Source organism: Perissodus microlepis, chromosome 9, assembly GCF_051167445.1.
Source record: "Perissodus microlepis isolate ML-2025 ecotype Zambia chromosome 9, ASM5116744v1, whole genome shotgun sequence".
NCBI lineage: Eukaryota > Metazoa > Chordata > Actinopteri > Cichliformes > Cichlidae > Perissodus > Perissodus microlepis.
In genome coordinates this window covers 19,239,112-19,258,624 of record NC_140469.1, presented here as the reverse complement: position 1 = coordinate 19,258,624, position 19,513 = coordinate 19,239,112, and the positions used below count along the sequence as shown (strand labels likewise).

The 19,513-nt window shown below is 39.9% G+C and overlaps 2 protein-coding genes across 2 annotated transcripts; one reads left to right on the top strand and one right to left on the bottom strand.

Moving 5' to 3' along the window:
* Positions 1–4,192: 4,192 nt before the first annotated feature.
* Positions 4,193–7,077, top strand: mnx1 (motor neuron and pancreas homeobox 1). The gene is made up of 3 exons (XM_084939474.1): positions 4,193–4,748; positions 5,431–5,591; positions 6,276–7,077. The coding sequence occupies exons 1-3, from the start codon at positions 4,253–4,255 to the stop codon at positions 6,561–6,563; spliced, it is 945 nt and encodes a 314-aa protein (XP_084795600.1). The 5' UTR covers positions 4,193–4,252; the 3' UTR covers positions 6,564–7,077.
* Positions 7,078–8,781: 1,704 nt separating this feature from the next.
* Positions 8,782–19,428, bottom strand: nom1 (nucleolar protein with MIF4G domain 1). The gene is made up of 11 exons (XM_084939469.1): positions 18,369–19,428; positions 18,151–18,263; positions 16,665–16,860; positions 14,331–14,654; positions 14,087–14,197; positions 13,664–13,834; positions 11,657–11,778; positions 11,427–11,559; positions 9,899–10,030; positions 9,689–9,798; positions 8,782–9,313 (listed from the first exon to the last, which is right to left on the bottom strand). Exons 1-11 carry the CDS (start codon positions 19,281–19,283, stop codon positions 9,136–9,138), a joined length of 2,505 nt encoding a protein of 834 aa, XP_084795595.1. The 5' UTR covers positions 19,284–19,428; the 3' UTR covers positions 8,782–9,135.
* Between the last annotated feature and the right edge of the window lie 85 nt (positions 19,429–19,513).

Here is a 19,513-nt window from a genome sequence, read left to right as displayed (position 1 = left end):
GAAACACCAAAATAAATGTTTGTTTTTTTGTTTTTTTGTTAGATATTTATACATTTGTTGACTTTATCCTGTTTTGTTTTGTTTTTTTGTCCGGGACTTGTACATACATGAAGAGGGGAAAAAAGACTTTTGGAAACACATGGAAAATGTGATAAAAATAAAGATACGTACATTTCAGTTTTTCTGTGAACTCTCTGGACTTTTCAGGAATTTTATCATTAAAGAGGAAATTAATAGTTCATTGTTAATAAATATATATTTTTTTACCCTTAAGTAACCTTTACCATTGCTATAGAGAAAGCAAAATTAAAACCAGAGGAGAGTTCTGCTTTGAATTTTATTTTTGGTCCATATATAGGCTATAGCCCTGCTGCTTTTCTAGTAATAGTGTTACTGCATGATTGGTCATTGAAACTGTACTGTGCTTATTTTTATCTGAGCTCAAATGAACTCCCGGAAAAGTAGATTTTCTGCAGGAAAAGTACATTTAAATAACAATGTTGACAACAATTTCCAGTAATTTGGCATGCACTTTTTTTAATCTTATGTTTATTTTTGAAGAAATACCCTCTGTTCTCAAAAATACTCAAATTAGTTTTACACAAACATGATTTTTGTGAATGCGGTACAGAGGTCGTGTTTCTTCTACACTCTGTACCTCTGTGACCTCACACCTGTTTTTTCCAATATCAGTGCTTTCAATAATCAGAAAGGCTAACATTACTGAAAATGTCAGCCTAACATTCATAATAATAATAAGATTAAATTCTTTTAGTAGAGTCAACAGATAAAAAAAATTCTGCGAACATGGCACACAGATCAGATTTGTTTTTTGTTTATTTTTTGGTCAAACTGTTGAAATGCACACATTTTTTTGATATTAAAAACCAAGTGTTGCACATTTGATATGAGGAAAAAAAATATTTTAAGCATTTAAATTAAAAATTGTAGTGAAACCTCATTTTTCCATTTAGAATGGAAATTCTGCTTTGAAGACCTTTCATATATTTAGACAAACTTTTTGATTCAGCTGATTTCTTTGAAACTGACAAATTTCGTGTGGAAGGTGAAAGATAACTTTAATACACAAAAGGTCACTGTCGATGATTATTAATGATAATAATACCATATGATTCAATTCCCCTAACAGAGTCAACAGAACGTGTAAAAGGGACACGCAAGACTCTGAATGTCATCATTGTTTTAATAAACAAAGAGCAAAAACCTCCCCACTCTGAACATTTCATAAAACGGCACAGTAGCTTTGTGGTGGTTTTGAAAAGTGCACATGCAGTCTGAGATTGAGGTATTTATGAGAGCCGTTGAAGACAAACTACAGGTCGCATGAATTGACTTAAAAAGATGATGTTGTATTAAAATTGTGCAGGGAGACGCCAAATCCGAAATCCGAAATTAAATAAATTAGATTTAAGTTAAAGAAATAACGTGTAAAGTGCTCGAATAATGAATATTTGAATGTTATTATTATTTTTTAATATTTATTATTATTTATGATGTTTGTGTTAAAATAACAATCACGAATTAAAGGTCATAAGAAGCTTCCTGTCGTCATTAGACTGGATAATGAGTGTGAACACTGACAATAATTGTCGGATATGGATATAATTGTACTAAAATATATCTATATGACTGTTAATGCATAAGTAGTGTATAATAGAAGTACTGCCCTTATGGCACATGTCAACAAATTGCCTGCACCTTCAGGCTCACCGTGTAACACTTTTGTCTGAGACGAAAACCTCGATATCGAATTTAGTAAAGGGGTTGACTCCTTGGTGTTATTTTAAGTCGCTCACTCGTAATTGCACTGATATATCTGACACCGATATCAAAGATTTCCTTTAAATAGAAAACAAATGTCGTGGAAATTGTATAAAATCAGTATAAAATTCCTGGTTTTGCCAGTTTGAGCGAATTCTGCATTTATTGCGTTAAAAGAGACAGGGCGGGTTCCTTTAAACCGCCTTTTCATAATGAACACATTTACCAAAGGTAATTAATATATAAACTATCTCGATTTGTCACTTTGATTTGTATTTTAGTTAATTGTGAAAGTAATTACGGAGCAAATTAACAGCTTTCAGGAAAGAAAAGGGTTTTAGGGTCAGTTTCCATTGGGCTCCTTATTAATTTTCTCTCTCCTGGATGTGATGAAAAGGAGCTATAAATCTGCGTGATCGGCGAAGGCCAATACTAAATGGCTCCATATTTCACCGCTGCTTTAATAGAAATATTCATGTGGGCTCCTTAATGAAATTAAACCCGTGGTGGGGGACAAGGCGCAGAATAAGAGTCCGGCTGTTGTAAAAAATCAGACAGAAGGCTGATAAAGTGCGTTTAATCGTTGAGGAATATGCAAAAGAAAACTTGTGTTTCGGCAACTCGCATCTGCTAAATATTCCGAGGTGGAGATGTTAATTAAACCCATGGCAATATCATAATAATTTTAAACCACCCTCTTTAATGCCTGCTCAGATTGAACGAGAGTTGCTGTGGGCATCTGGACCGGATATTTGGATTGATTTTTTTAATGCGCTGTTTTCAGAAACATTTTGGTAAAATATTCACAAGTCAATACATTCGAGACTCTAGTACAACATCTTCACATCATCAACATCTGCGCATTTTCTCGCAGAAATGCTCGAAGCGCATTTGATCGTCTCCCCTCTCTCATACCTCCTCTCTCTTCCACGTTTCCACGCAGGCCCGCGTCCCACACACCCACATCAATCTCCCCCTTATCATTCTGTAATTGCTCGTGATCATCAAGGTCCACAATTAAATGGCGATCCTTTACTTGAAAACTACCCGGTGACTTGTTGATTTCCCCCGAGCAAATAAACGTCCCAGGAGCGCGGTTAGCTGATGAATTGACAAAAACTAATCAGCTTTATTGGTAGACCAGTTAAGGGCAACGGGGTGTCAATAATTCTCATTTTGACCTCCTCTTCCATTAACTTTAAGTGGCTTATTAGACCCACGTCACCCGGAGCCACGGGCCGATTACATCTCTCTCCTCATCACATTTTAAGGCTTTCAAATGCAAAATTTGTCGATGCCTCCTTGTTGATTTTTTAAAAAAACATCAAACTATCTGTATTATTCGTCACAGTTCAGGGATTCTATTTTTTAAGGTTACAATTAATAATAAGTTATAAAAATCAACAACGTAAACGCTACAAGCAGAGACGCATGGACCTAATTAATTCAGATGCATAGCGCCATTGTAACGTGTCGCTGTGCGTCAGTCACCTTCAGGTTTTGGAGCGACAGAAGGAGGGCTTTTACTTAAATTTCCCTGTTGGCCTATGTGGCTCACTTTTGCGTATGCAGTTTTTTTTTCTGAATTTAATGGGTCACATGTTGTCAAGACAGCCACAAATCACTTCATGTGTAAGGTCTGAAAATTGAGTTGGCGTCATAATCCAACTCGACCTATGCGCTTCGTAATATCCCCCCTTATTATCACGGCTATCGTAAGTATGTTTTGTTTTGTTCTGCTTCGGCTAAACCATGTCCCGTCCTCAAATGAACCATGAAGCATGCAGGCCCAAAGACAGAGCTCACCTCTGGAAACAGGGAATTGTTCTATTTTTATCTGCTCTTGCAGTAGTAATGCGTGTATTTCGCTCAATTCTAAGAAAATAGGGATTTTAATACGTGGTTTCTAATGAAATAATATATTTAAATATATATATATATATATATATATATATATATATATATATATATATATATATATATATATATATATATATATATATTTATATTTGCTGTCTTTCAAAGTTAAAGCAATACTACCAGCTCACTTCTAATCGAACAAGGTCCTGTATTTTATAAATAGTCACACTGGAAACATGCCAGCCTAAACCTGCTGCTGAAGAATTGCGCATATAAGCAAAATTAGCATCCAGCTGACCAAAAACAGAAAAATATTTCAAAATGTCTGCATCGTTTTTTCCCCCAGTAATGGCAATATTTTATGGAAACAGTAACTCTGCCAGCGCCGTGCTTACAGCAGGGAGGCTTTGTTGGGTGCGCAGTGACGCTTCGGACAGCCCCCTGCCAGAGGGCTGCACCAATCGCCTCCTTCTGACAGGAATTAAGTGTGACACGGAGTTCCTCTCACACACTCCGGACCCCATCATAACTTTTGAGAGGTGGGGAAACGGCTGTGGCTTCTCCTTCAGTCTGAGCAGCAGAGGCGAGAAGGACGCGCACCGGGTCACCGATGGAGAAATCCAAAAACTTTCGCATTGACGCGCTTTTAGCAGTCGATACACCCAAGGCGCAGACCTCGCCGCTGGCGCTTGTCACTTCCCTGTCTTCCTCCTCCTCCATCCCATCGTCTGGAAGTGTGGCAGCCGCGGAGCTGACCACCAGTGCCGATTCTTTACGCGCCGACACGCCGTCTCCGCCGAGGATTCCCACCTGCGGGTTGATTCCCAAACCGGGTTTCCTCAACAGCCCGCACAGCATGGTTGGATTACATCCGCAGAGCACGGCAGGGATTCCAGCACAGGCTCTCTACGGTCATCCCATGTACACCTACTCGGCTGCTGCGCTTACAGGCCAACACCCTGCCCTGTCCTACTCCTATCCACACGGATCTCATCACCACCACACCAGCGATCCCATTAAACTGACAGCCAGCACCTTCCAGCTGGACCACTGGCTCCGGGTCTCCACGGCCGGGATGATGCTCCCCAAAATGTCTGACTTTAATTGTGAGTAGCAGTTTCATGACACAATATTTTGGCAATTTCAAATCCCTCACTTTGAGTAAAAACCCAAAATATTATTCAGCCCTTGGTTGTGGTGTAGTCTGCTTTATGTCTTGTTTAACAGAATATCTTGAAGAGTAAAAATAATGCTGGCCTAGATGCCCATAAACTGTGATTTAACTTGGAAAAAAAGTTCGATTTGGGAATTTCTGGTGCACAATTTCTATCAGATATTATAGTCTGAAGGGAACTGTGCGTGACACACTGATGCTTTTTCATAGAGGAACTAAAATGGACAGATAATGGACAGTGGGAAAGTGGCAGAGGAGTGTGAAACCCACAGTCGACATGCTATTTGCTCACCAGATACTGCCTTTTTGTTTCTGCTCGTTTTAACAGATTTGCTCAAAACTGGGTGGCAAATAGCTTGTCTGTGGATGTATTGATAGCGAGACAAGCTTGCTGTTTGAGAGAACAAGGACGCATAATAAATAGCCTATGCTGCCGACTCCTCTTTTTTTTCTCCAAAGTATCCTCTACAACACAAACAGTTTTAATGTGATGATTGTGAATATTTGAATATGATGGCTTGCTTTACATAAAATGCATGACAGAAATTGCTAAATGTGTGAAAGCTGACTTCTTTTAAAAAAAAATATATATATATATATATACATTCATGCAGCTCAGGCGCAGTCCAACTTACTTGGAAAGTGCCGAAGACCAAGAACTGCATTCACGAGTCAGCAGCTGCTGGAACTGGAGCATCAGTTCAAATTGAATAAGTACCTGTCAAGACCAAAGCGCTTTGAAGTGGCCACCTCCCTCATGCTGACAGAAACTCAGGTAAAACATGACTGCACGACAGCACACACACACACACACACACACACATACATATATATATCTATATATATATATATATATATATATATATATATATATATATATATATATATATATATATATATATATATATATATATATGAACTAGAATTTTGCAGAATGATTGAAAGAGTTTGTGTTTAGTATTTGATATGAAAAAATATTTTCTAGCATATATATGAATGATAACTTTAAGTTATGATAACTTAATTTTTCAACTCGTGTTTCTAAACTCTCAGAATGGAAATTCGGCTTTAAAAAATCTTTTAACTTAAAACAAAATCTATGTATGTGTATATATATATATATATATATATATATATATATATATATATATATATATATATATATATATATATTTTACTATATTCTACAGATTTTTTGAAACACTGCATTACATTTCAGGCGGAAGGATGACTGCAATACCCAAAAGGTCAATGTCAGGCGCACGGGTGACTTTTACGCGCCGATAGCACCTTCATCCGTGTGCTATTTTTAGTATTACTGGAGAATTTTATGAGTTCATGCATAGGCTAATATTGCACTTTGGGTGTGGTAGAAAATGAAAGGATACGGAGAAGTTGACGATTTGTTGCCCACGTCTCCTTCACACCAGTTTCAATCATTTATATTGCCCCTTTCCAGGTTAAAATCTGGTTCCAGAACAGACGCATGAAGTGGAAGAGAAGCAAGAAGGCAAAAGAGCAGGCCGCCCAGGAGGCCGAGAAACAGAAAGGCTCCAAGGGCGGCCAAGAGAAATCAGACGGACTCGAACAGTCGGATTATCACAGCAAGACGGACTCAAAAAATGGCAGAATAAGAGATTTCAGGGACAGTGACGACGACGAAGGCGAAAATTTCCTGTACAACTCGTCAGACTGCTCTTCGGACGACGAGAGGAATCACAACAGTGACATAAGTCCGCAGCCTTGAAGCTTGGAGCAAAAGGGCGAAGGCAGCGTTTTCCATTTCTAGTGACTCTGGGGGGGCTTTCGCTGTAAAATGCAGTTAGATGCATGTAATCCAACCTCTAATCACCTACTTGGAATTGTGGAGATTTTTGTTTTTGTTATGAAAATAATAAAATGTAGGTCAAGAATAGACCCTCGTGTCATAAACAAGCAATAAAGCAGAAGATTTGCGGTTTATATCGTGCAGCACCCGGCTATAGGTAAAACTGTGACGTAGCCTATTGCATGGTTATATGCAAACGCTGTAAACTGGCTCAGGATTTTGCAATATCCACCTGCTGTGATGGTTAGTTTATCAGCAATAAATTTTCAATTATATCCTATCCTATATCCCTTACACTAAATAGTGGCTCTTTTATTTTTGTTCTTTGTGATGTTTTACTTCCTCGGTGCCATATCACACTGGAAAAATGTTATGTTTATTTTTCTATCTGTATTTATAAAACGTACATATAATACATCTTACTTATAATACATCTGCATGCTAAATTATTGTTTAGCGTCTTCGCAAACAATGTGAAATAAAGTGTTTTGGGTTTTTTTTCCTATATAAAACTATTTTCTTTCTTGCAAACGCACTCCCTCTGATTTATGATTTTGCTCGCAGTGTGTTTCCGGACAGAGGCTTGTGTTTTCCTCCTTGCTCTGACAGGTCGGGTCATGGGAATTACTGTTAATAGCGCTGTCAGATCTGTGCAAACGTGCAGTGTGAGCAAACAGCAAGGAGGCAGTCAGACGGAGGAAACATTTCACACCACACTAGCAATGGGCTCCAATTAATAAAGCGTTTTAAAGGCGTGTTAAGCGACAAACTTGGCTGCTCAGGCACTATTTTCAGTACTGAAATCATTCAAACTCATAAACTCAGCTTAACAAAATATAAATAATTGACTATTGACCTCACAGGATGCGCGTTTGTGGAAAATGGGCAGTATTGGTGCAAATATTTTGAGCAATAATAATTTAATAATAAGAATATATTCTAATCCGTGTAACATCTAAATACCATGAGGTAACAGCTATAAATTGTAAGCATAGATCATATATATATATATGTGTGTGTGTGTGTGTGTGTGTGTGTGTGTGCAGGCCAAATAATCTAGCGCCTGGTTTTTGGTGAAAATGAGTAGACATCCTCAAATCTCACCGACTGCTAATGTGTTGATATCCAGCCTGACCCTCTTTCAGACGAACCACGTATTTTATTATATTATGTATATCTCAATTAATCCGACTTGGCCTCTGAGGCAGTTTAATAATCCTCGTGTGCGCGCTTTTACGCATGGGTCTCTTTCCAGAAACCAGGGCTAGCGGTGATTTGACGCGTTATCATTTCCTCCGCAGTCATCAGCGTTAATCTATAGCAGGGTCTCACTGATTATGTGCCATTTGTATAGGGATTACTGAAGGATCTGTTAGTTATCTTCTGCTGTTTGCTTTAGCAGACTAAATCAAAGTTCAGCTGAGGGTCAGACCCACACACCAGGTGAGGCTGAAGGAAACTCTCCGGCTCATGGTTGCAGACAATAGCCAGTGTATGGAGTGCACAGTGAGCCTATTGATCCCATTATCTCCACCTCAGCAGCCAAATTCTCAAGCTTTTCCACCAAAATTCTCAACTGACTGAATTGATGAAGTAATTGTGCTCTCTAAAATTACCTGAGACAGCTCGCAACATTTCCCCCGGGTGACCTTAGTGTCCGATTCCTGACCTCAGGGTACTGCTCCGAAGTCTTGGATTGATTCAGGCCACACCAGCGGAGCTAATTAATAGGAGCAAGTATCAAATCTAGCAGATTGATGCTGCTATGCTTACAATGCGGAGAGGCACTGGTGTCAGCTAGCGAACAGTATAGGACAGATTCATGGCTCCAGGTCATTTCATTAAGGCGTGTAAACACCTCTCGGTTCTCTCTGCTCCTACAGCAAATATCAACAAAAGGATAGACATACACAAATATGCAGCAATCAGCCACGTTTAAGGCTGAAAAAGACCTGATTAAAAGTTGCTTTATCATGTGGAAGGTGTAAATAGACTCAGTAAAGCCCAGAAGAATAGACCCAGGTGACCAAACTGTGCAATATTAACTCTTGATGCACACTGCCTCCCTGAGGGCAGTCTCTGAAGAAAATGTAGACAGACGTACGCCAACACAAAACAGTTCTTTTTCCACATAAAGGAGTTGAAAGTTAATTTATTGAGGTTTTCTTTGACATGAAGGTACAGGACATTTTCTTTCATAACAAATATACAAGAGCATGAACATTATGTAATTATTTATTACAGTGGATTACCCTTTAAACGCTGGTGTGTGCCTGAGGGAATCAATAACTTTCAAATGTAAAAATCTTTCTTTATTGTACACAGACACACCAAGGCAAACTGGTAGATTTAACTACATCTTCTTCATTTCCTTTATAAGTAACACAGTAGGTTTGTGTTTTTGTATTAAAAGGTCTTCTGTTGTTCCAGTTCGTTTTGTTTTTTCATCACAGTCCATATTTTGAGTTTTTGCTGTGTGCGTTTCTGTGTTTTACAGTTTTAGCTTTGTCTCTTTTGCCTCCATGGCTTTGGTGGCGAGTTGGGCACGCTCTGACAGCAATGCTGCTTTCTCTGGTGCTCCCTGGGACAGGACGCTCTTCAGGAGGAAGTGGTCAATGAAAAGCTTCAAGCCCTCCCTCAGCATTCCTAGCTTGGGAATTCCTGAAATCCTGGCAGAAGGGAAACAAAAAGAGTCACAATTGACTTTTCTATGTGTGAGCTAATAGCAGTTTATAGAAGGTGGATGGTACAGCCATGTGGTATAGCTCTAACACAGCTATGCCCCAGTGCAGCCTCACAGGGCTTTAGTCATGGCTGCAGTTCTTAATTTTGTTTTTCTTGACAGAGGTGCACCAGCAGTTCCTGGCTACAAACTCTGTGTGATGCCCGACTGCACCGATGTGAAAACCATAGCTCTGGTGACTTTACAGGAAGAAAGAGTTCCATGCACTCTACAGAGACAACCTTTCTGAATCAAATGGAAAAAAAACCTAAACTATCCCCTGCTATGTGTGACATCACTCTCCTGATGTTGTGCAGCTCACCTTCCAAATATGCTGGCCAGCTCCTCGGGCTCAGTTTCTTTCAGCAGTTTGGTCAGCACCTGACGCAAGAAGCGCACTGTGGGCTTATCTAGTTCCCCAAACTCTATTACCTAAAGGCACAAACAGCAGAGGTTAATGCAAAGAATAGGTTTAAAGATTTAATCTGTAAAATCAACTAAATACATGTAATATATACATAATATTAATTACTTTGAGAATGGAGAGTGAGAGGCATTTCCTCTGAAGGAAGCAGGTGACCAGCTGGACCAGATTGTTAAAGGTGCTGCTGGAAAGGTTGGGCAGCTCCCTGAACTTGTCCCAGAGGCTGAACTGGAAAGTCATCTATGAGAAAGGAGAGAGGGTTTGAAGGAATAATTAAATCCAGAAACACACATATCATATAGTATTGTGTAAAAGAACAGGAATAGTCCTTCAGGCTTCTTGAAGAACATTCAAAGCCCTTCTTTGGATATTAGCTGGCTTTTATTTTATTTTTCTGTCAAGATGAACCCACACTGCTGCTGTGGAGGCCAATCTACGACCGATAGAAAAACACACAGTGGGACATTATCTAGGTATGCGTTTTCTGCATTGACAGTGTGTTTGGGATCATTTTTATGCTGAGAAATGAAGCCGCTGGCAATCAGATGCTTTCCAGATAGTACTGTATAGTGGAGCAAAATCTAACATGACCCCTAACACCACTGGCTGAAAACCAGCTCCAAACCATTTTTTTTCTTAAGAAGACACCTTTTAGACACTGTTCATCTGCAGTATATAGTTTTTTTCTTAATGCCATTTCTTCTTTTGTCATTCACGTGTCCAGTTTACTTAAATTTTTAGGACACGCTGCACATGATGCCTAAATATGCCAAGTTTTCGGCCAATAGCGTTTTGTGATTCACCCCATCGGTGCGAAAAGAAAACTATTATAATCCTGTCAAACTGTTACCTTTGGCATTTCTGTAAATTCTACTAATGACAAAGAACAAATTATGTGTTTCTGCTTTTTTTATGCTTAAATGATTCATATGCAAATTTAAGTGGCTTAAAAACACTTACAAGGACTTGACTGAAAATGGGTGAAAAAGCAGCCAATGACAAAAGATTCCCCAGAAAGCCCGGAGAACTATTGCTCAAGATCACTTTAAAATAAAGGACAATTCTGGCTCATTGATGCAAAACAGATAGAAATGAGGGATGGCTAAAGACTTTACACAACACTATATCCACAACAACACTGTCATCAGTGATTACCAAATTAAGCACCTTAAATAACCGACTCCTCTAAAGAGATAACCCTCTCATCGAGACCCAGTTTACATGTGAAAAGCAAACATTCCCACCAGCTCCGTTCTGGAGCTCTTTGATGAGGACAATGGTCACCAGTTTCTGATATGAGCTGCTGGCCTACATGACAGCAAAGTAGGAAGTGTGGTCTCAACGCCATTGTTTGTAATCACAGTTTGAGTCAAATCAGAAGCCAGAGGTGTCAGAGGCTCCCACACTGCAGAGGTGAACTGCAGGCCACACACAGATCACACACAGTTTGAGAGACCGGGTGGTCATATGCACGTGCCAGGTAATTAAATCCCATAATGAAAACTTTTAAACTGATTATGCAAACTTACGAGACCTTAAAACTAAAATATTATAAGAAGGATTTACAGTATAATCTACCATAACCATTGATTGAACAAGCAGCACATGTCTTACATGGTTTTGCTAATAAGGCTACCTGGAAGCGACGGTCATGTGAGCAAAATTTCTCTCCCAGTATGATGTAAAAGGCGTTGAAGTTTTTCTCTTGGAGACAGCAGTCCATCAGAACATGAACAATCTCTCTCTCCTGCTTGTCCTTCAGACCCATCCTTTAAACATAGCAAATTAAAAATAAATAAAACTTTCAAATGGGCTAAACTACTCCAAAAACTGAAGAAAGAAACAGTGATGTGAGACGAAACAAACCTCAACAGCTTCTCAAATGCATCCAGGTAATCTTCACTGGTCATAAGCACGCAGAAGATGTTCCTTCTGACATCGGTGTTCATCCTCTGTTTCCTGGCCAGCTCTAACACTTTGGCACTAAACTAAAACAAATAAAACAATGACAACAGTTATAGAACGATAAATGCTGCCATTACTGATGAAGCCATGCTTTCCTCGTACCTTATTTATTTGTTAATCATTGTCCCAACATAGCTGCAGGTTAAGACTTTGATGCAAATGCGGAAAATATATAAAAGGATTCAAATGGAGGGCTGTGATCATAGTACAGTTCCTGAAAATATTCCATAAAAAGATAAACCGGCTAAATGTCGGACTCATGGGAATGTTGACGAACAGCATAGACGCAGAGTGGAAAGAAACTTGCTGCCTCCTTGGGGCCAACAGAGATACTGCTGCAGAAAAGCATTAATAAGAACTAAGTCCAGCCAACTTAGTGCAACTTGCTTATTTTGAGTGCACGGTGCTTAGAATAACTTGATTTTTCTGAGTGAGCAATACTAAACGAATTAGTTCAACTGACATATGTCAATATAGATCAGCTGACATACATGACACATGCCAACTAACATATATGTCAGCTGACATATGCCATATGTGTAACTTGAACTAATTCATTTAGTATTGTAACTGATATATATTGACATATATCTCAGTTGAACTAATTCATTTAGTATTGCTCACTCAGAAAAATCAAGTTATTCTAAGCACTGTGCGATCACAGAGAACAAGTTCCCCTAACTTGGCTATCTCAAGTCAACTAAGGCAACGAGTTTGGGTACTTATTTTTTAAGTACTAGCAACTTATTCACATTTACAGTGTCCAAATATGCTTAAGTGAAAGGAGGAAAAAAATGTTATCTTAATTTGATGTGCCTAGAAGTGCACTAACGTTTTTTTAAGCACATGGCGAGGAAAATGGAAAAAAAAAATAAGGTGGCAACCATCAGGTGGTCAGAGTTACAGTGTCAAAATGTACACATTACATATTAGCTGCAGAAGGAAAATTTTAAATCCAGGAACTGTTGGAACTGAAAAAAAAAAATCTATTACTTTTCTTCTTGGAAGCGAGTAATTTAAAGGGTTTATTGTGGTAGCATCATCATTGCTAGAATCTCCTCAGCTGTGCTCATGAGGAGGCCGTTCACTCCGAACATCGGGGTGTCCAAGCAAAACCTTGGGTTTGCACAGGGAGGCTTTATTGCTTCTTTATTAACTGTTCTCATGATCGAAGGAGCCAGAATGAAGTGGTGGAGCGGTTAAAATTCATGATAAACTCTGTCTCCTTTGCTTCTGCAAGGACAAAATTAACAGTTACCAAGTAATTATTCTAGGTAAATATTGTCTTATTCTGTTCATTGTCTTAACTGAACGCACACCCCAGTTATTAGTATAGATCTTACAAATAATACCCAAACTACTGGATGTGAAGCTACCTGTAAAACTGGTTATATCCTTGGATGTGTGTTTACTCTAGGTGAAGCGATCCATTGCTTCATCAGTGAAGAACACGCGAAGGCCACACACGGAAGATGGAAAATGTCACCTTTGAAAGGATCTGCGGCCCTCTTAGACGTCAGGTCTGCTTCAAAATGATGATCCTTATAGGAATACGTTTAATTTCTAATTTAATAATGCTTCTGTCCAACTTGTTGTCTTTCATTTTTTTGTCATGAAAAAAAAAAAAAAAATCTATATCCACCCCTCATATTGATCAGTTTTTGCTAACCAATACAATAATTCTTCTAAGGCATTAAGACAAACAGTCATTCTTTGAAAATCAATCCGTGCCTCCCACATGTTTTTCTACCATTTCTGAACACAGCAGACTGCCACGTTGAATTTTCATGGATATACACACATCTGAAGCAGATGTCTCACACTAATCCAGATGTGCTCCAGGCTGCCTAATTTAAACATGAGTTCTGCTATAATAATTTAATGTCTTCTGCAGCTCCGGTACTCTACCTGTCCTTGAGCAGGGCTTTGTTTTGTGGTTGTGTCCTCTTGCTTGCTGATCATGGGAGCGCCGCTCCACGATGAGCCGACAATCCACCAGCGGCCCACCTGCTCTGCTGCCAGGAGACTATCAAGAGAGACCCTCAGCTTCATGTCACTGCCCCCTGCGCTTCTGTGGATCTGAGCATCACAAGGTGTTAGCCATGAGAAGACTCAGCTGGTTAACACCAGTTATATTAGTTGGTAATATTGTGACAGGATTCCTGAAGGTGTGAACTATTAAAGTCTATAAAAGTGGTACTCTGGGGCCACCTGGTGGTACAAGTGGAGGCTAAAAGAATGATTATCATGTTTAATAGGATTAAGTTCAGGCTTAGACTTATTTTTAATAATGCAGGTAATAAAATAAAATAAAATATGGCTTTCACCCACCAGACTCCGCTGCAGCTTCCTCAGTCTCTCCACAGGCTCGGGATCATAGCCAGGGATCTTCCTCATGTCATTGTTTTTCAATGCCATCATTGTTTCCAGCATGAAACGCACCTGAGGATGGGTTTTCACAAGTCAGAAATGCTTCTAAACTTGGTTGAGAAATCATGACACAGCATTGTGATCAGTTAGGAAATAAAACGTAATCTTGGTTTAAAAAAAACAAAATCTGATCTCATCTCCCTACCCTGGTTTGATCCTGAAACTTCGACCCCATATCGCTGGCCTTGCGTTGGGCTTCAGAGATGAGCTCCTTCAGAGCTAGAGGATCGTCCTTCCTCAGGGCGAAGCCGACATTCCTCAGCACAAACAGGACCAGCTCGATGTCCTTTTCTGTAAATGTTCCCACCAGCAGTTTTAGGATGTCGAAGATGAGGACGGAATGCACCACCTGGAAGTTATACAGGTGAGCAACGATGGCGATCAGGTTGTCACACTCTTTGCCTCCACTCGGGTTCTTGTAGTGCTCGTCAAACTTTCGCACAACTGTCTCCAGAAAATGGGCTCCTACCTGCAAAAGGAGAGGATATATAAGATATGTGATCAACATGAGAGCAATATACAGCGCTATGAAAAAGTATCTGCTTTTTTTCTGCTTTCCTGAATTCTTATTTCTTTACACATACATTTTTCATGTGAAAGAAAATTTAATATGACAGAAACAACCCATGTGATGTTTCAGTTTATTTTGTATTTATTCTTTTTGTCCAAACCTACGCGACCCTATTTGAAAAAAATAATCACCCCTTCCTTGTTAAATCTTGAATCTGTCCTAAACCAAATAACTGCTTGCGCCCCCTTCGGCACAGCTTTTCGAGCGTGAAAGGCCTGTTTAAGCTCGTGCCAAAACATCTCGATCAGATTTAAGTCCAGACTCTGACTAGGCCACTCCAAAACCATCATTAGGGTTTTGCTGGTCTGTTTTGGATTATTGTCCTGCTGCAGAACCCAAGTGTGCTCGAGTATAAAGCCATGAACTGATTATGGCCAGTGTGTTTAATCTCAGCAGATTAATGATTTAATAAGAGGCTGCAAATACTTTTTCACCACATTTAGTTTAGATAGCATTATTTCCCTTAACAAATAAAATCATCATTTAAAAACTGCATTTTGTATTTTACTCGGGTTATCTTTGTTCAATATTAACATTTGTTTGATGATCTGAAACATTTAAGTGTGGAAAAATATGCCAAATAATAAAAAAGTGCCAAAAATGTAATATATGACAAGGTTTATTAACAAACCCAAATGTTTAAGCCAATAGCACATGGCTTAAAATATCAGCCTAATGTTTATAAAACTATATATAGTGCTACAGCGACTTCGACCAGGAGAAGATGTCGTCAGGTGGTGTTCAACTATTATCGGGTGTTTCGACCCTGAAAAACAACAGCCTCGGGTCGTTGGATCAGCAGTGATGGCCAGTCAGTGCCCATCTTCTCCTGGTCCCCAGTTACCCTCCTCCCTCTTATTCTAGAGCCAACAAGAAGCTCTCTCGGCGGCCTCCTCTAACCTATGGATGGCTGCCTTTTTATCTCTTCCTGTTATTCCAAAAGCCGTGAGTGTGTTCCACTCAGACTGTGCAGGGAACCCCCTGCATCCTACTTGGACTGGGAATAGCCAGGCCTGCCACCCTCTGTTCCCTCTGTAGCTTGTTGGTGATGGAAGGGCGTAATAAACTGAGCGGAGCAAGGCTCCAGTCTCCAAAGTTTAGCCCAAGTAATCTCACTTCATCCAGGTTCCTTGTAAACCCAGTGCTTTTGCCCTGGACACTCTACCGTCCTCCTCTAACTCCCGGACCTCAGCTTGGACCATGTCTCTCCTCTGTCTTTGATCAGATTTTATCCATTACTGGAAGTGAGTGGATCCGAATCCCTGATGCCCCAAGCAGGGGTTGCCAGTAACTTCTCTCAATTTCAGCATACTTTCTGCTTGTGTCACTGATGTGCCTGCATTTGCATCCAGCTATTGTAGTGACTCCTGTGTCAGTCACCTTGTTATCAGTCGAGTGTCTAAGGAGCATTACAACCCTGCACATTGCCACGCTGAATTCCTCCACTATGGATGATAAACAAGAGTCTTTGTATCATGCCATGCTGGAATAGCCAGACCTTGAATTTGCCTGGTAGGCCTGAGTTTAATATTTATGTTTTATGTCATTTAGAGAATGACGTAAACCAATCAAACTGACAGATAACAATCAGTGTTACAGATCCCCTTCCAATTTATTTAAAGGGTATTACTTTTCAACTGAGATGTGCAAAAGAAGCTAGCCAGTTAGAAAAACAGCCTCCTGTAAATAATCTAAGAGCTGATGTGAATCAGGTCAGTGGTTTTTATTTCTCACACACACCAGCAACCGTGTAAACGCTTCTATCCATGTACCAGATCTGAGCATCTCCACAAGTTTACAGGAAGTAAAACCACCCTACAAGCCATATTTTAAATACCTCTGTGTCTATTTGAAAATTTCTGGCAGACCATAAACCTCAAATTGAGGGCTCAAAGGAGGCGCTCTTACCTCCAAGCCCACAGCATGATGGAGGATGCTGACAAGCAGGATGTGCTCCATCAGTAATCTGTCTGGCATCAGGGTCGGGGTGACGCAGGCTGCTAGCAGCAACTCTGTCAGGGTGTCGTTCATGTCCTTCCTGCTGGAGCTCATATACAGCTCCTCTAGCTGACCGCAGATGGATGACATGTTGGGCTCGCTCAACCTGAGGATGACAAAACAACAATGAACTGTGCAGAATTTAAATAACTTTTTCCTATGTGTGGGAATTTAAACTACCTACTTCTTTCACTACCTGCATCTAACTAACCAGGTAACAAGCAAGAGCCTTCCACTGAATAATTCCTGAAGTGATTAATTAATATTTTATAAAATGTTTGTTTGCTTCTAATAGTTGGTTGCAGAAAAGTCTCTGTATAAAACCTGGATTAAAATCCATCAAAATTACCCATTTATAAATTTAAAACCATGAGTAAGTATTACTAAACTAAGACAAACCACCTATGGCTCATATTCTACACTGGAGTCTGTAGGTGATAGTTAGAAAACACTTAAATAAAGTGCTGCATGAATGTGTGTAAACGACTGAACGTGGGTTGTAGTAAAGGGTTAGTGCTATACGAGTACCTGTCCTACCTATGCCTAAGATGAGCTTTGTAGGCTTCTATCAATATTCTCAGTTAGCTGTAGCCAAGTTTTACATTTTGTTTTTAAAAGGGAGAGGGGTGTTTTCAGCCTTTATTGGACATAACTGTCAAGAATACACAGGAAAGTAGGGAGAGCAGGGGGGAATGACCCTCAGGAAATGGACCAGGTCCAAATTGAACGAAGTCTCTGCAGCCTTTCGATATACGGGTCACCTGCTCAACCAGTGGAGCTATAACGTCGCACATCAATTATTTAACTATTTTAGCTGTTATATGTTGTTGGTCTAAGAAGTCAGAGACAGAAAATTCGTTCATATTTATGATCTAGGTCTCATTATTTTGGACAGTGATTGCAGTTTTATCATATCAATAGGTTCGGGCCACCAGATTTGCTCAGTGTTTGCAACCCAGTCAGACCTCTCATGTCATCAGCTGCAGATCTTTTAAGCCTTCCCAGAGTTAGAAGGTGTGGTGAAGCTGCTTATAGGTACTGTGGTCCTGTTCTTTGGAACAAGCTGCCTGCTTTCATAGATTTGGTTCTTATATAGCACTTTTCTACTGTACCTGAGCACTTTATATATGCCTCATTCACCACTTTAAATTATTTCTATCTAACATTGACCCTCTGATGAATTCATCTGAGAGCAACTAGAGGTTTACATCTTGCCCAACAATGCAGACTGAAGCAGCCAGTGATTGAATCACCAACCATCTGATTAGTAGGTGACCTGTTCTACCAGACAATTACAGCCATGTATTTAAAAAAAGACCCAAAATCAATTGATTCATATAATGAAATGTGCTATGTAAATAAAATTCCCATTGGGGGATTGATTTCATTGTGTTACCTGTTCATTAGACCTTTCACGTTCCTCTTCAGTTTTTCTAGCTCAGCTTTGCGTTTATCATCTCCCATGTTACGCAAATGAGGTGGCACGTACTTGCCACTTGTGGAGGTGACCTTGACATTGTAAGAATTAGTTTATTATTAGATTAATAGATCAGTAAGCAAGATTATCTAATGAAGTGATAGAAACAATCAGATATTACATGTATCTGCACTCACAGTCTCTGTTTTTGTATCGGGAGCGTCTGTTTCTTCCTCTGTTTCCCCTTCTTTTTCATCTTCTGAATCAGGCCCGCCACTATCATTAAGCCCCTCCTGGTCATCCTCATCTTCATCCGCTTCCTCTTCATTAGACATGTCATCATCTTCATCTTCACCGTCATCATCAATGTCATCATCGCTGCCTTCACTCGCCATCTCTCCTTCAGATTCCGGGTCCTCGCCTGACCCCTGAGAGTCATCTAGCTTTTTAAAGTTCTCTTTGGCTGTTTCCATGTCAACATCATCATCTTCATACAACCCCACAGCTGATGATCCAGAGTCAAGCACCCCAAGGATGTAATCAAGTCCATCAGCCACAAAAGACTGAGGGAGACTTTTTTTGTTTTTCCTTTTATTTAATCCAAGACATCGCTCCAGCTTCTTTATTTCTCTGTCCTCTTGTTCATTTGCCTCCATAAGTGCCATTTTTCTTGTTTCCTGAAGCTTATTGACTCGCTTGCCTTTCTTGGAAGGAGGTGGTGTCTCAGACTTGTCTGACTTGTCTTTAGGCTCGCTTGGATGCGACTTCGACCCTTCCTTCTTTGTTTTCTCCATTTTCTTTTTCTGCGTGTGTGGTTGTTGATGCTTGTCAGCTCTTATTTTCGGGTTTCCTTCATCACTTGGGGGCAGAGAGACGGTGTTTTTGCCCTCGTAGTGACTTTTCATTTTGGCTTTTTTCATTTTCCGCTTTTCCTTGCGTAGTTCCTTTCGGCTCTTCTTTTTCACAAATCTCAACCTCTGGTCACTCTCCGCTTCTTCCGAGCCACCTTTGCTTTTAAGGAAGACATCCACTGCCTCCCTGTACTTCTGTAACACGGCATTGCCTTTCTTCTTATTCTTCGTCTTACCTTTATGCTTCCAGTTCCCTTTCATTTCTACGAATTCAACGGTAGCTAGCTTAGAGATAGCTTAGCCTGTAAACTGCTACAAGCACACAAAATAAAAGAAACTGAACTATTCTGATCATATAAATACCTTACAATGCACATGGGCCTCCATGAGGATGACCCAGAAACACGTGACCTTTCCCTTCCAGGGCAGCTGATGACGTATTTTATTTTGGGGCGGTTTTTCTGGGGTGGTTTACGTCGCTCCGATGTAAA